The sequence below is a fragment of the Octopus bimaculoides genome, chromosome 11, assembly GCF_001194135.2.
Source record: "Octopus bimaculoides isolate UCB-OBI-ISO-001 chromosome 11, ASM119413v2, whole genome shotgun sequence".
NCBI classification, from domain to species: Eukaryota; Metazoa; Mollusca; class Cephalopoda; order Octopoda; family Octopodidae; genus Octopus; species Octopus bimaculoides.
In genome coordinates, this window is record NC_068991.1 from 15,115,311 (window position 1) to 15,132,228 (window position 16,918).

Below are 16,918 nucleotides of genomic sequence, written 5' to 3' on the forward strand. Positions count from 1 at the left end.
ATATATATATATATATATATATATATATATATATATATATATATATACACCCACACAAACTCACATGTGCGTGCGTGTGTAGATAAACACAGAGAAACGTGGATGCATTAATTCGTTGTCATAAAATACAAACACTTTTATAGAAAGACACAGAAGTCCTATTTCCAAAACAAAAAAAAATTTTAGACTCAAGCACAAAAATCAGAAAAATCCTCTTGACACAGTAAATGAAAGCGAAAAACAAAAAAATGGGAGTGCATATTGTTTACATACATGCGCGCACACACACACCACACATTCTATGTATGTATGTACTTGTGTATAAATTGATATGTATGTGTGTGTGGGTGCGTGTGCATGCATACGCGCGTGAACGTTTTTTCCCACCAAACATACACAAAATCACAAAGGACGGCCACTTGATTAACTTCGACGATCGACACAAGGCTGCAAATATTTATGGAGGTCGGCGAATTCGAAGCAAAACCAGTCGATCGCTTCAAATGACCATATTTACTATTAACCTCAAGTTACACACGATGACATTCATTCGACCATAGCGTGGCGTGTCTGTGTGTGCGTGCATGTGTATGGCTAACATCAGCAGCGATGACTTCGTTAAATGAATGCTCAGAGGTAGTTTTCGGTAGTTAAAATGGCTATGCAAGCTACACAAGAACAAACCAAATATACAGACCACTGATAGAAAGACATAAAAAAAAAAATTGACACAAACAGATACCCACCATCTGTGTCAGTTTAAAAATTCTGTGGAGGTATTTCGGCGGAATTCTGGTGGAATGTTCAGAAAATGTTTGCGAATTTTCTGTTCGACGCACAGGGATTCATGCGATTAAGCAAAACAATTATTTTCAATTTTTTTTTTATATATAATTCTCTCCTCCATTCCGATAAATCCTAAAATTTCCCCTCTTTTTCGATTTTTTAAGAGTTTAAAACGCGGACAACACGATTTTTTTGTTGTTGTTTTTTTTTTGCTCAAATCCCAGCAATGGATCATACCTGGGTGCATCATCAACTATTAAACGTATTTATGAAGAGAAAAATATTGAAAAACAACCAAGAGCGACGGAAATGCGAGAAAGGTGTCAGGTGGTCGCGGGATGTGGTAAAAACAGCTAAATTGCCCTTAAATCACACACAATTTTTCTTTTATTTTTTTTTGCATAATCGTATGAATTCCCGCGTGTAGAACACAAATTTGCAAAACTTCTCTGAAAATTCCAAAAAATAAAATACAAATTGAGGGGTTATTATATAGGATGCTTAAACCAGAATCCCCCGTTATTTCTTCTAATACACACAAACGTGTTTTGTGTGTGTGATGTGTGTGCTCTCTCACACACAGACAGCGTGAAAGATGTTATTTACGGCTGTCAAGAAGACCCTAGGAAGAAAAAAAAATATCCTCAAATAAGAAGACTTGGTCCTTAATTTGGCAGAACGGACACCAGCAAATAGCATTCTAAGAACAACCGATAGTATTAAACTGTGCGACGGATTAATAGACAACGGCGAGGTTTGAAACTCAATAACATAAATAGTCGTTCAATGACTCGAGCAATCCCTCAGAGTCGCATATTTCTTGACCCAGGAAGAATGAAAGGCAAAACTGGATTCAGTACGACTTGAACACTGAACTGGAGAAAACAGTCGAAAGGATTTTGTAGACGTTTAGATGTAGACCGGTGGTTCCCAACATATGGTCCGCAAAGGCAGTAAGTGGGATTCCATGAACTAAATTCACTGACAGACCTTTCAAGATACCGGGGTCCGTGGGAAAACTCATTTACAAAAAGGGGTGGAGGGCCTTGGTAGTGAAAAGGTTGGAAACCACTGTTGTGGACAATTCTCACTTCGCCACCGATATAGCAGTTATGTCCCTTTGCCTTATGAAACGCCTGCAGCTGTCAATTTTTGCTTTTATACATGCACGTGTGTGTATGTATATATATATATATATATATATACACAAACATTCACACAGAATATTATATTACACAGTATACATACATACACACAGCATACATACATATTATATACACATACACACAGTATACATACATATATATTAAATACACATACACACTTTTGTGGGGGCGTGTACAGTCCCTTTGCTACCCCGAGCCGACTAAAGTCTTGAATAGTTTTGGTAGACAAACACTTAAAGCCCGTCGTATACGTGTGATTGAGCATGTGTACACGCATGTTTGCCCCCCACCCCCACCCTCAACGGCTTGACATTCAGTGTTGGTTTGTTTACGTCAACCTACCAAAGCGATTCAGCAAAATTTACTTGATAGAATAAGCATCAGAGTTTAAAAACAAAAATTACCAGAACCGAAACGCCACTGGAAAGTGGGTTAAAAATCAAAACTAGCACCAGCGGTATTTGAACCCCCAGCACGACGGTCACAATAAACGTTTTTTGACCGTACTTCTACGGATTCTGTCATTACCATCAATACCACTGCCACCAAACGTGGTCATAAAACAACCTGAATTCAACTTATCTAAATCCAGTGATGTGTTATTATTAATGTCCGTCTCTACCATTATATACTGGGAGCAAATAACGTGAATGTCGCATTGGTACAAGGCCACAAATTCATGAACGATGTAGTGAGAGGAGAACGACAGAGGTATACAAGAGAGTTAACTGGACGACTACTAAAAATAATTTCGGTCTTCTAATTTTATTTAATGCAAGGTCAAACAATTATTCTATTAGTTCATTTATGATTACCCACCTCCGCCTCAAGTGCGGAGAGCGGGATGAGCATTAACACCCATGCAATCTATCGAAAGTATATGACAAACAACAGATGGTGCCTAAAACGCGGTGCATCAATCGACCAGCTAGAAACAACAGCCAAGCATCCAATAACACACACTCAATAAAGACAGTGCATAATGAAATACGAGTGAATGTGTGTGTGTGTATTACACACACACACAGAGGAGTGAGCGAACAAACGAAAGTGGCACTCCAGGCATTTTGTAAGAGTAACATTATTTAATAACAGTTTGACTCAGCTCCATATGACTTCTCTAGTTATCTGAGATGGGTTCGTTTGTTCTATGATGCCACAGAGTCACACACACACACACACACAGAGGCCACGGCAGCGTGAATGCCTTTGTCAAGTCCGTTTAATCAGTGCAAATCCGGTGCCAAAAAAACTAAACAATATACAAGAAAGGTAATTATTTTTGGTGTTATTTCATCGAACCAAAGCTGGAAAGGCCAAGTTTAACCCTCAACGAAATTTGAACTCGGGTCTTAAAGGGAGGTAATCAAGATATATTTCCGTCTCGATCATTCCAGCGCTTAATTAATAACAATTATCGTATTATCGGTTCCAGCCAGAGGTCGTGGCCATGCTGGGGCACCACCATTCATTTTTTTTTTTTAAGGCACGAAACTTAAAAATTTTTTTTTTCTTTACTGTATGGGATATTATACTCGACTCATATTTCACTAACTCCCCCCCCCCAAAAAAAAATGAAAATTAAATTCGACTGTCGATGGGATTGATCTCTCAACGATTAGAACTCATAACAGCAGTAGTAGTAGTAGTAGATTCGAATGCAGCACAAGGTTTGGCATTTGCAAAGCCGTAGGCGTGCGTAAATCGACGGAATCGAACACCTAAGTGTGTTACTGGTACATGACATTTCATGATCAACAAAAAGATTGAAGAAGAAAAGTCGACCAAAGGCAGGTTTCAACACCGATTCATATCTCATTAGTTTTACTAAACGAACAGCAATATTACTAATAATGTTTCGTCTAAGCACAAAAATTCAGTATACGAGGGGAGATGGAGCTCAGAGATAAAAGGCACAAGTTAGATTGAATTGATTTCATTTAGATTTGTTTTGCTTTTACTCTATTGACCCATGAAGTTAAAAGGATCGATTTCACTGGAGATGAAGAAACACCAAGAAACAAAAAATTATGCTGAATGACTACAGTACCACACATATTAGATTAGATATGTGTGTGTGTGTCTAGACATACATACCTACATAAATGTACCCTCCCGTAACTTACAGGATTTTTTTTTAATTTAATTTACTACAAAACACCTTTCCGATATAAATATTCATTTCTCTGTAAGTTATGAAGAAACAAAGTCGGAGTGGACACTTGTGTAGGAATAAATAAATAAATAAATAAATAGACAGAGAGTAGAGAGCACCTGCGTTTGGTGTCCGCCTCCACATCCCCCAAATTGTTCCCTCTTAACTTTCGGATAAACGCGTATTTTTTTCTTTATAGTATTTAGCATATATGTTTTCGAGAGTAGGTTACTATTATGCTGATAAAATATATAAAAAGAAAAATATATATTTGGCGGGAGGGGGAGTTTCGAATCAATCTTCATTGAAGTAATAACCTACTTGGTGACCATGAATTTCTGTAGCTTTAAATTTTCACCTTTTTTCCCCCTCTCCTTTCTACTTATATTTGAAACTTCAGCATTACGTAATCTACACTTTCGAAAACGTAATTCTGCAAAATTTCAGTTGAGGAAATAAGCATTTTAAATACAGAAAAGTCGAAAAGAATGAGGAACAGAAAGATTCGTAAAGCCTTAAAAATAAATATATAAATAAAACTTTCATGAAAGCAAGTAGAAAAAAAAGGACCAAACCGTAATTATGGTGTGTTTAAGTTAAATTATAGCAATTAACATTAAACTGAAGGATAACAGACGAATTTTTAGTCGAGTAAGCCGTGACTTAGAAGTCACTATCAACTTTTCCTTTCAAGGATTTAAACACACACACTAGTGTAAAATATATATATTTTATATATATATATATATATACACACATGCCTACACACACATTTTAATTCGATGGCATCTGAATGCACGTGGCGCGGAAAGTAACGACACAGTAAAATCAAACTGCCTTCTGTATGTATCATGTATTGAGTACACACACCCCTCACTTTTGTTCGTAAACAAACACGTGTGTGTGAGAGAGAGAGAGAGAAAGAATAATGGAATTATAACGATTTAATTATATATTAAACATCATAAGTATTCCTAGGAAGATAACTGACAGCTAACAAAACGGTTAAGTATCAACCTATTTTTCCATGTAAAAACAAATTTGAAATTCTACTGAAATGTACAGGGAACACACAAAAGTTTCGTGGAAAGCGATTCGATAAATAAGTCGAAATTAATCACATTGTGCTAGATGGAAAATTAAACATCACTACAAAGAACACAAAACAATAATCGTAGGCACAAAGAAAGAAAAGGGTACATAAGCCAATAAAATTTATCGACCCCCACCATCCTAGGTATGAAATGCTACCACTGCCTATAACTGGCATGTGCGGACTGCTACTTAATGCCTATAACGAAAAGGCGGCCAAACTGAGTTCAGCGCGACTTTGGTATAGAGGTTAAGGCCACACAGTGTAGAAAATATATACAAGAGTTGGAGCACGACGGGTTGGAGGTAAAGCTGACATGCAAAACGATTCGACTGTAAAATTTAAAATAAAATAATAATAGGATATAACAACAAATGAAATAAAATTTTGAAACCTGAATGTGTAGATTGCTTTCTTTCCTTGTTTGTTTTCCTTCTAATTATGTGCACATCAACAATGCTTTTTTTTTTTATATAAGAAGACCCCCGCCGTGTGTCTGTGAGTGAAATTGAAGAGTTTCCAAAGGAAAGGTGCAAAGTAAAATCATAGGAAAAAACGATCGAGATTTACGTATTCACGTGTGTGTGTGTATAATATTTATATATATATATATATATACACGTATGTGGGTATGCATGCATCTTGTGAATGACGCGGTAGGCGGGAGGTTAAATTAACTAGTACAAAAGAAGAAGGACAACAACAAAAATCAACGCGAAGCAAACGCAACTGAAACAGAAAAACATGGAGGAAACGAAAAGTGGACGTAAGTGGTTAGTTAAGAGTGAAATTTAGCTACTACAAATGCCGATACATGCGTTTACACGAGCATTTACAATGTTTCACTCTAACTACCCTATACTTATATAGTAGATTTTGCGTGTGTGTGTGTGTGTGTACACATGCATGCATATACACACACCCTCTGCATATAACCTTAATTCGATTCATAAACTAAGAATAGTTGTGCAATGCAACACAATAAACGAACTAATAGAAAGAATCACACATTGATGATGATGATGGAGGGAATGCGTTTATTTGATGTTTCCAGGTGGAAAATAAAGTTGAGTATTGACTTTCCGCCAGTGTTAGGTATACATTAGATAACACTGGTGTGTGTGAAAGAAAATTCATCAAGGTGTGAGACGACAGAGTTCCCGATTCGACATCACACTTGCACTTCTTATTCAATCACTTCTGGTAGACAGACTATTTTATTATAATTTCATAAATGTATGTATGTATGTGCATATATACGCACACAGAGACGCGCGCGTGCACACACACACACAAATCATTCATGATCATTGTTTTAACATCCACTTATCCATCTTTACTTTGGATCAGACAGACATACACGCACACAAAAAAAAAACTGATATAGTCGTGATATATTTATTGAACATGTGTAACATTCTTACAAGTGCACAAGTGTGTATATATATATATATATATATATATATATATATAATGCTCTTTTATAAATTAGACTTCCAGCATAGGTACTTTGCGCATTAGATACATTATAGACACTTTTGTGTGTAAGCACAGAGATATCAAAATAAGTATTATGTATCCGTAATTTTTCAATATAGTCCTTGCTTGTTTCAACTTCAAGGGAAAATAACGTTTCCAGTTTGGGGCATGAACCACATTTATGCACCCCCTTCTTTCGCTTCTTGGCCCGTAGCAAATCTATTTATCTCTTAAGGTTTCTTTCACCGAGGCAATCAAACAGGTGACAGTGAGAGGGAGCAAGGTCAGAAGTATGTCGACGATCTTCCAGTACCTCAAATTTCAGTTTCAGAATAACAGTCGTATAAGAACGGGCCATTATGTTGTAAACAACACAAATATCTTTCAAGAGAACTTCTGCGTGTTTTGCTTCGAAATGCAAGACAGAACTTGTCATGTAACATCTTGCTATAGTGAGCACGGTTTACAGCTGAGCTTTCTCTCTTGGTTAATACTTCAGTATTGGTCTTCGCTAATCCAAAAATACTATCTGCATCGATTTTCATACTTCGGCTGGCAATAAGGTATCCAGGTTAAAAATCCTAAGTGACGATCCCCCGCCCCCACCAAAAAAAAAGATTCAAAAGACCTTGGTAGATTTCAAATGATTTTTGTTAGTGCAATTTCGTTTGTTGTTCCGAAGATCCATCATGCACAAAACTATATCAATGTCAAGTTCAATGTTGTGAACAATTTTCATGGTAGAACCAAGGTTAATTTGCATATAACGAAATATACCACCAATCAATAGTCAGGTATCCATTCAACATAATCAGGTCACTGACTCTTTCAGCGTTGTCATCAGTACAAGACAAGTCATGCATACAGCTCCTTTTTCTGATCCGCGACACTTGAGCGACCATTTTTGGAATTTTCAATCCATTTGTAGAACCCGTTATGACAAAATACTATTTCCATATCGTGCTAGAATCCTTCGATCGATTTCGGTTACTAATACACATTAAGCCCACAGAAAATGGGTCACAGAAAGCTTACGCTTCTTTGAGAAAAAAAAAAAACAGAAAAGAAAAAGAAGTGGCAATGGTTGAACGTAATAACTACAACACCATTACTGACGTTTCAAGTTCAAACCTGTACAATAATGACAAGAGGGGAAACCACAAATAGTGATGCGCGCGCAACAACTTTTCCCGCTAATAGGGAAAACAATTTTAAGTGCATTGGGGATAATGAATGACTCACCTTCGTACGTACGTACGTACCTATTACATACGTGCATGTAAAGGTGTCAATTTTTTGTGGTATTCTAAGGCTAAGTAAAGACCTCAATAAATTTCAATGTCTGTCTTCAGGATGGCTAAACATACACGTAGGCAGCGATGTTAATAAGTGTATGTATGTATGTATGTGTGTGTGCATAGATTTATATTTCTAATTTGCTAAGTAAAAGATAAACATTTTGTGTAGACGTATGAGGGTGTGTGTAAATGTGTGTATTGCTATAATACGATATGTGCAAACATAGAGAGAGTGTGTGTACAAACACACAGCTGATGTTGGACAGGCAACCAGCCTGAGTACAGAGATAGCCAGCCAGCCAGCCAGCCAGCAGAAACATGTGCCATCATCAAGGACTCGCCTGCCTCTTTGCATCGGTATGCATTCATTTATGGCGACGACATGGACAGCCATGTTCCAAGATTGGGAGAGGGTGGGGGACACCCGTCAGACATCGGGGTGGCTACAAGACTTCATGTGAAGAGGAAATTTTCAAACAGCATAACAAAAAGAAAAATAACTATATACCCATTATATGCAATATATATGCTTATGAATGTATCTATACATAAGTATCTCCATAAATATATGCATATCTATAATTATATACATAAATATACACACATATCAATAAATATATATATATATATATATATACATCCATATGCACAAATATTTCGAATTTGCTAAATAGATGATTCTTAAGAGTGACTAGATTCATATAAACACATCTCAGAACACGTACACGCATATATTTCCTCTCTCTCTCTCTCTCTATATATATATATATATACAAACATATTTATATAGATTTTTTGGCAAGGATTTCAAAAGAACAATGAATAACAAAATATTATGAAAAACAAAACTTGTTTGAAGACTTAATAGGAAATTTAGGAACACGAACGCAAAAATAGTTTCATATGAAAAAGCATTTTAATCTTAACAAGAACGACAGGGTGTGTGTATGTGTGTGGATAGATAGATAGATAGATAGATAGATAGATAGGCAAGACAGACAGACATCACCTAGATAAGGTGTCTGTTAGTCAATGTTGTTTGCAAAAGTGTAATTTTAGGTGCAGGAGGGGGCGAAATCATGAAAACTGAGACCACATCATCCATTACAAAATGTCAGTAAATTGATTTTGACCTTTTTTTTTCTTTTTCTACTTTTTTGATGTGTGTTAAGGTGGATATCGGGGATCATTTAGAAACTATTTTGTCTTCTCTGCAGAAAAAGTAAAGTGCTTTTGAAGATGATACTTAACCCCCCAGATCAAGCACAATCGAACAGGCTCAGCAATATCAAAGACGTTCCTGAAATGACCATTGCATTGATCTATCAAACCTTAAGAACCATTGCAGCTACCCTTCCGTTTTTTTTAAATCAGACAATACTTATAACAAAGACTACATTATTTAATGTTCTTCAGTCTTTTTGTTTTGTGAAGGAAACGATCGGATGGTTAGCTGCGCTCTCTAGTAGATCGAACGCCACGAAAAGGCCTTCTGGTTGATCTAAATAATTTTTGTTTGCTGATGTTCTTGTAGCCTCTCTCCCAACAATTTACAAGAGACTATAAGACATAAGAACCTATAACTCAACGTGAAAAAACGAAAGACGCCGATGTATACACACTTGAATTTATGTGTGTCTATGGCGTACAGTCAATATTAACATGGATATATCTCACAGAAAATGTAAAGGACAATAATGTGTTCTTATTAAGATGACGGGTGTATACATGATCGTTAGCAAAATCCCCCGGAAGAATGGGAGAGAGAAGTGTTCTGATACCGGCGGGAATCGAACTCGGGTTTGCAAAGGGACGTAACTGACTACTAAGATGTCAAAAACGTGATATCAGACGCTCTACCGATTCTGCCACCCAGCCATCGACCTTGTGAAAACAAATGTTCATTTCTTTTATTTGCACCAAGAGAACAAGAAAAATAGAATTTGACATTTACAAAACAAACAATAATATTTAAGTTAATAGATATTTTCGAGATTTTTAGAAACTGTTTAAATAAATTTGCTTCTTCATACACTGAAAATAGTAAATAAATCACCCTAAAATGATAAAAGCCCTAATATTAAAATTTCAAAACAAGTAACAAAATTATATACATACGCCAAATCGTACTTTTTTTTTAATAATGGTTATAAAACAAGACAAAAGAAAAATATTTGAATGATGATTACTCTGAAATTCGAAATAAAGAGAAAAAAAATATTTATTTTAACTGATAGCAATTTCGTTTGGGGAAAATGGCCTTTGCATTTTATACACACAGAGAAGCATTCACAGACAGACATAGCTCTATATATATATACATATATATATATATATATATATATATATAAGCTGCTTTTAAATAAAGTATATGTATATATATATATATATATATATATATATACAGAGATAAGCATACAATAACATGCACTTCAGCACTGGCCAGTGCATTTTATACAGATACACACAGAGGAACATTCACAGACAGACATAGATTTATATATATATAAGCTGCTTTTAAATATATATATATATATATATATACCCATTCACATAGAATATATACAGAGATAAGCATTAAAATAACATGCACTTCAGCACATCCACATAGCAGACATACATACACACATATATACACACACACACACACACGTGTATGTGTGTGTGTTTGTAAGTATATATGTACACATAACTATGCAATTGTTTTCCACGTCCAATGATGGAAGGTCTCACTCACTACCTGTGTGTGACCGTTATAAAAAAGCCACATTTTCTCTCAAACATTTGAATTCCACACGCATGCATCTTTATGTATTGATTGTAACACCGAGACGTTCGTTCTTGGAGGTGTTTGCGTCTAAAATAATAATAATGATGATAATTATAACTAAAAGTCTACCTGCAAACACAGCTAGATAGATAAAAGAATTGAAATAAATTGCAAAGTAAAGCAGCAATTACTATTATTGAAAAGGTGTACATCATCTTATCTACTAGTCAGTCAGCATCTGTGAAGTTTAATAGAAGATGAGAGAGGGCTGAGGTATTATTATTTATTTTTTTATTTACTGTGTATGTAGTAGTTCAGTGCTTTTATAAAAAAAAAAAACGTGTTTGAATGGGTGAGAGTGAACATGTTTAGGATGAAGAAAGACACTTCGCATTATTTCATACATGTATCCATTTATACATGTACTTACGTTATGTATGTATGGTAAGTGACACGAGACCTACTTTTTTTCCCCCCTTTCATGATGTATATATATATATATATATATACAGCAAGGCCAATCTATCTAATAAACCACACACCACTCTATTCAAAAAAAAAAAATCTAAACCACACCTCAAAAAGCCATCATCGAACCCCCCAACACACACACACATACCGCTAACAGAGCTTATCAAAGAGGCAAACCAGACAATGCCAAGCATATCCACAACTGCATATCACCACATGCGAACCCGCCCCTCTCCCCGTCAAACGCAGAGGACTCAAAACTGCATTATCGCTACTCACTCGGGCCAGGAAAACCAAAACCACCATCAACTATCATCACTATATATGAAACCCCCCTACACACACACACACATACAATCGCCATTGCAATCATCACACCACACTACAGCATGCCCACCTTATTATATCTAACCGCCATATACTAGCCGAAAATCTACATCGGATTCATCATTCCCATCCACAGAACATCGCCATTATTCATTCAATGAACACAATAACAAGCTAAAGTGAGCTAGCACCACATTCACCATTAATCACACCTCACTACATCCAAATATATAAAAATACCAAACAGCTACCATTGAATGAGCGGAGAGAGAAAGGAGGAGAGGCGGGAGAAAGAAAGAATGATAGGAAGGAAGGGTGGAGAAGGTGAAAAAAGAGAGGTGTATATAGTAATATAGAGAGAGGGAGATGATAAGAGTTAGCGACAGGGGAAAGAGAAGAGTGATGAGAAAAAGATTATAGAGAGGGGTGAAGAGACATGCAGCATGGAGTGAACAGTGAGGGAGACACAAGACAGACATAACAAAAAGGGAAAGTGAAGAGGAGAGCGACAAGACTATAAGAGGGAGATGGTGAGGGAGAGTCTATAAAGACAGAGCAAGAAATAAGGGGGTGCAAGGAAGTGTGTGTGTGTGTATGCATGTATCTATCTATATATATATATATGCGAGAGAGAGAGAGAGAAAGAAAAATGAAAGAGACACAAATTACAAGACGTGGTACAATATATATATACATATATATAATGAGGGGTAAGAGCTGAAAAAATTAAAAGAAAATTTACAGATGAGGTTAATAACCTTCACTCACACCTACCTGCACTGCTTCAGAAATGGAGACAGAAAACTATATAAACATATATATATATATATATATATATATATATATTTGCTTGCAGAGAAGAAAAAACACTCACCAGAGTCCGACTTGACATTCTTCAAACACGTATCACAAAGTTGATGTAGACAAGGTAAAAGTTTGGGGGCTTGTTCTTTGAATCCTGACCCGCACATGGTACATGCCATGCCAGCCGCTTGTTGTTGTTGTTGTTGTTGAGTTAGGCTCTGATTGTTGTTGTTAATATTAGTGGTTATAGCACTGCTAGTAGTAGTGGTGGTAGTGGTGGTGGTACTAGATGTGGTGGTTGTGGTGGTGGTGGGGGTGATGGTGCTGACAGCGGCGGCGGCGGTGGTAGTGGCGGCGGCGGTGGTGGTGGTGGTGGTGGTGGTCGTCGTCGTGGTAGAGTTTTGATCCTGTGGTTGTTGTTGGGATTGATGGGGGTGGTGCCTATTGGTACTTGATCCTGCACATTCACCCCCATCGTCCGTTGGTTTGGCCGCAAGTGTCATTGTCAACGTCGGCGACGACAATGATGCTGCTGCTGATAGTGGTGCAGATGATGATGATGATGACGACGATGATGATGATGATGATGATGCTGATAGTTGCGACGTCGCATCCGTCGCATCCGTCGCCGACAAGAGCGAACTTGTGGACGCTGTTAATGTCGACGACGACAATGCCGCTTGTTTTTGTGGTTGTTGCTGTTGTTTTTGTGGTTGTTGTTGTGGTGGTGGTGGTGGTTGTGCCGGTGGTGTCGGCGGCGACGGCGAGCCCGTTGCTGTCAGGTCAGCAACAACTACTTCGCCCGCTCCTCCCACGACAACGACGCCAGGCGTAGTCGTAGTGTCGGCCGCCAGCACAGAAGCACTGCAACCACCTCCTGTCACGATGATGGCGGCGGAGGAGGAGGATGATGTCGTTGTCGCTACGGCCGCTCCGGCCACTGCTTTCTGTTGTTGTTGTTTGTCCACCGTGTTTTGTTGTTGTTGTTGTTGATGCTGCTGCAGTTGCTGTTGTTGCATATCTGTACTACTGGCAGTGGAAGATGATGTTGTTGCTGATGATGATGATGACGACGAGGCAGCGGCACCCGTTGCCAGGTTCGCACCTCCTCCTTCGACTCCACCATCACCGTCCGCCATAGAAGAAGACGAAGAACAAGAAGCAGAAGAGGTACGGCTTCCAATAATAGTAGTAGCAGTAGTAGTAGTAGTAGTAGCAGTAGTAGTACTAGTGTTGTTGTTGTTGTTAAGGTGACTACAACTACCACCACCGTTCGAGGCGGTATTGTCCTTTGCACTACAAGTTAATCCCGCCGACTTTACTATCGCCGATCCGTCAGCGGAACCAGCAGCAGCAGCAACGGTAACGCAGGAGGAGGAGGAGGCGGAGATGTTGCGGGTAGGAGTGGCGTCGCTGTTGATAGTGCTGCTGATGGTGGTGGTGCTGGCTGTGGTGTTCGTGGTAGTGGTGGTGTTGTCGACGACGACAGGAGAAGTGGAAGAAGAAGTGGAGGAGGAGGCGGCAGGGGAAGAAGAGGCAGCCGTGTCGACAGCGATCGCGCTTATGCTGCTGACGGAGGCGGCAACGCTGGCAGAGTGTGTGACGATGGTGGAAGCAGTGGTGAGGGAGGAAAGGGATGAGGAGGCAGAGTCGGTCGTGGTGATGGTGGTGGGAGCGGCGGTGGTAGCGGCAAGAGTAGAGGAAGAGGAAGAGGAAAAGGCACAGGAAGAAGCAGCGACTGCGTTATTGTTGTTAGAGATGGAGTGGACGGGGACAGAAGCGGAGAAGGAGGGGGAAGCGGAAGGGGAAGAGTCAGCAGTGACTGCGTTGTTGTTGGTGTTGACGGCGGCGGTGAGGGAGGGAGGAGGAGAAGAGAGAGGAGTGGAAGAGGAATGGTGAGTGGAGTGAGAGGAAGATGCAGCGACTACGTCGTTGTTGATGATGATGGCGGTGGCAAGGACGGCCGAAGACGAGGTGGATGGGGAAGGAGGGGAAGTGACAGCTAGAAGAGCAGTGTCGGCGTTGTTAGCGACGACACGAGAGGACGAGGAGGAGGAGGAAGTAGAAGAAGAAGAGAAGGTTGAGGCACGGGAAGTGGAAGTGTTATGAGTGATGGTTGTAGTGGTCGTGTTGGTGGCGGCGGCGGCGGTGAAAGTATCATCGTCGGCAATGTCGTTTACGGTGGCGGTGGTGGCGGCGGCAGAGGCTGCAACGGCAGCCTCTTGTTGTGTTTCTTGCTGCTGTTGTTGTCGTCGTGATGTCGTTACGGCAGCGGCGATCGACACACGAGAGAAGTTATTTTCACTATCGGCATTGCTTTCATCACCACCAACAACATAACCACCATCGCTCATTGTCTCGTAAGAAGTTCTTACACCGCCGGTCGACATACTATCATTGATGCTGCTATTATCATCATCATCATCATCATTACTATTATTATTATTATTATCATCAGAAATAACATCATTTTCTTCATCTTCCACACTACCGCGACCTTGTTGTTTTTGTTCTTGTTGGTTCTGAGAGTGTTTATTATCGGTAATACTTACAGTCGAGATCGAACTCGTTAATAGATGATTACTTTTGCTGTCGTCAGTATTTTGAACGGAATCGGTGGTCATTGCACCAGTTTCGACAATCTCCGTACAAGCTGCTGTTGCTGTTGTAATTGTTGTTATTGTTGACATGTCATCATAACAATCTGTCGTATAATTAGTATTAATAATCATGCTGTCTCTGGAATTTACGGGTTCGCTTCTCCGTCTCTTCGGTGCCACCGGTTCATCGTCTTCGTCATCTGCTGCTGTTGCTGTTATCACCCCGGGGCCACTGTTAGTGTTGTTATTGTTGTTGTTGTTGTCGTGATCGTTGGTTTTAGCGGCCTCTGTAGTTATAACATTGTCGCTGTTGTTGTTGTTGTTGTTATTACTAATGGCCTCTTTGGTGACGGAATAACTATCTTCGGACGATAACGACGGCAGAGGTTTACCACGAAGATCGCCCTCACCATGATCCATCTTCTTGTTGGATTATATATCTATAAAGAGAAGAATAGATTATATATATGCACACACATATATATATATACATGTGTATATATGCCATAAATTTTAGAAAAAATTTGTTCGATTATATCGACGCCAAAGGGATGGAAAGTTAAAAGTTGACTTCGGCCAGATTCGAACTAGGAACGCAACCATTACCCGTATACATACACATATAAACACTCATACACACACATATATATATATATATATATGCATGCACATACTCACACACGTGTATATATTCATATGTATACAAACATATACATTCAGATGCATACAACACACACGCGCATTTTTTTGTTTGTTTTCTCTATTTACTGAAGTAGTATTATGTATATATAATGTGCCTAGAAATGTTTTTGTTTTATATATACATATCTTCTAAGCAGGAGCGAAAAGTGTTTTTGTGTGTTTAAATGTGTCAGTTATTTGTTCATAAGTGTAAGTAAAAATATATGTATGTACACACGTGTGTGTATACATTGTGCAAAGTTTATGTATATATATATATTAAACTTTTAAATTTTTTTTATTGTTTTTTAATTTCCAAACAGAAGGCGCCGGCATTAGAAACGAAAAAGGGCGTCTTTGAGAGAGATTTGCTGACCACGTCTACATCACGAGGATGTAAATGATGATGGCTGATAATGAATAATCGTACAAATTTCTTCTTCAAAGGCAGCGAATTTTACACGAATTACAGAAAGTTGGGATTAAGTGATGTTCATGCATTATTTTTTTCTTCTTCAAAGAAATATTCGATGCCGTTTATTGAAATGGTATTTTGGATTTTTTCAACCAAGGAATCAAAAAACCAGATCGCACATTCGCTCTACCCAGCCCGTAGTATTCTGTGGAAACTTAAAAGATTTTTAATAGTAAATAAAAACAAATAAGGAATGTAGGGTGAAAGTGGAAATAGTTGAGAAGAATAAGAAGAAGATAAATGCAATTTTAGATCTTTATGGCGTCGGATAGTGTTCTGAATTACATACTTTAATGGCTCTAAAAAGAAAGGCATGACAAAATATCACACAAAAAAAAAATTGGAACGCAAAAGTAAAATGAAGTCTCCAGAAACACTTCATTCCTTATAATATATATGTATGGATGTATAACACATACACAATACTATGAATGAAATGCTATAACGGATATTTTACATATGTCTAAAAGTGTGTTTGCGTTTTTTAATGGAGGGATGGAATGGCTGATAATTTACATTGCCTATATATATATATGTATGTGTGTGTGTGTAATGTACATTGCCTATATATATAAATATATATATGTAATGTACATTGCCTATATATATATATATATATGTAATCTACATTATATATATAAATACGTGTGTTGAATTTAAGAAGAAAAAGGAAATGTATAAACAGATAGGAAAACACCAGATGTACAGTAAGCAATAAGTTGCCTTAAAATATACAAAGAGAAATGGGAAGGAAATTCACTAATTACTTTATTTTTATTATATATATATATATGTATATATATATATGTGTAT

General features: G+C 38.0%; 1 protein-coding gene across 1 annotated transcript in view; it reads right to left on the minus strand.

The window, feature by feature from the left end:
• LOC106874223 (serine-rich adhesin for platelets-like) overlaps positions 1-16,918 on the minus strand; it is a 52,131-nt gene that overhangs the window by 32,920 nt on the left and 2,293 nt on the right. Inside the window, exon 2 of the mRNA XM_052971521.1 lies at positions 12,420-15,389. Within this exon, the coding sequence (XP_052827481.1) occupies positions 12,420-15,369 (2,950 nt within the window). The 5' untranslated portion in view covers positions 15,370-15,389. The remainder of the gene's footprint in view (positions 1-12,419; positions 15,390-16,918) is intronic.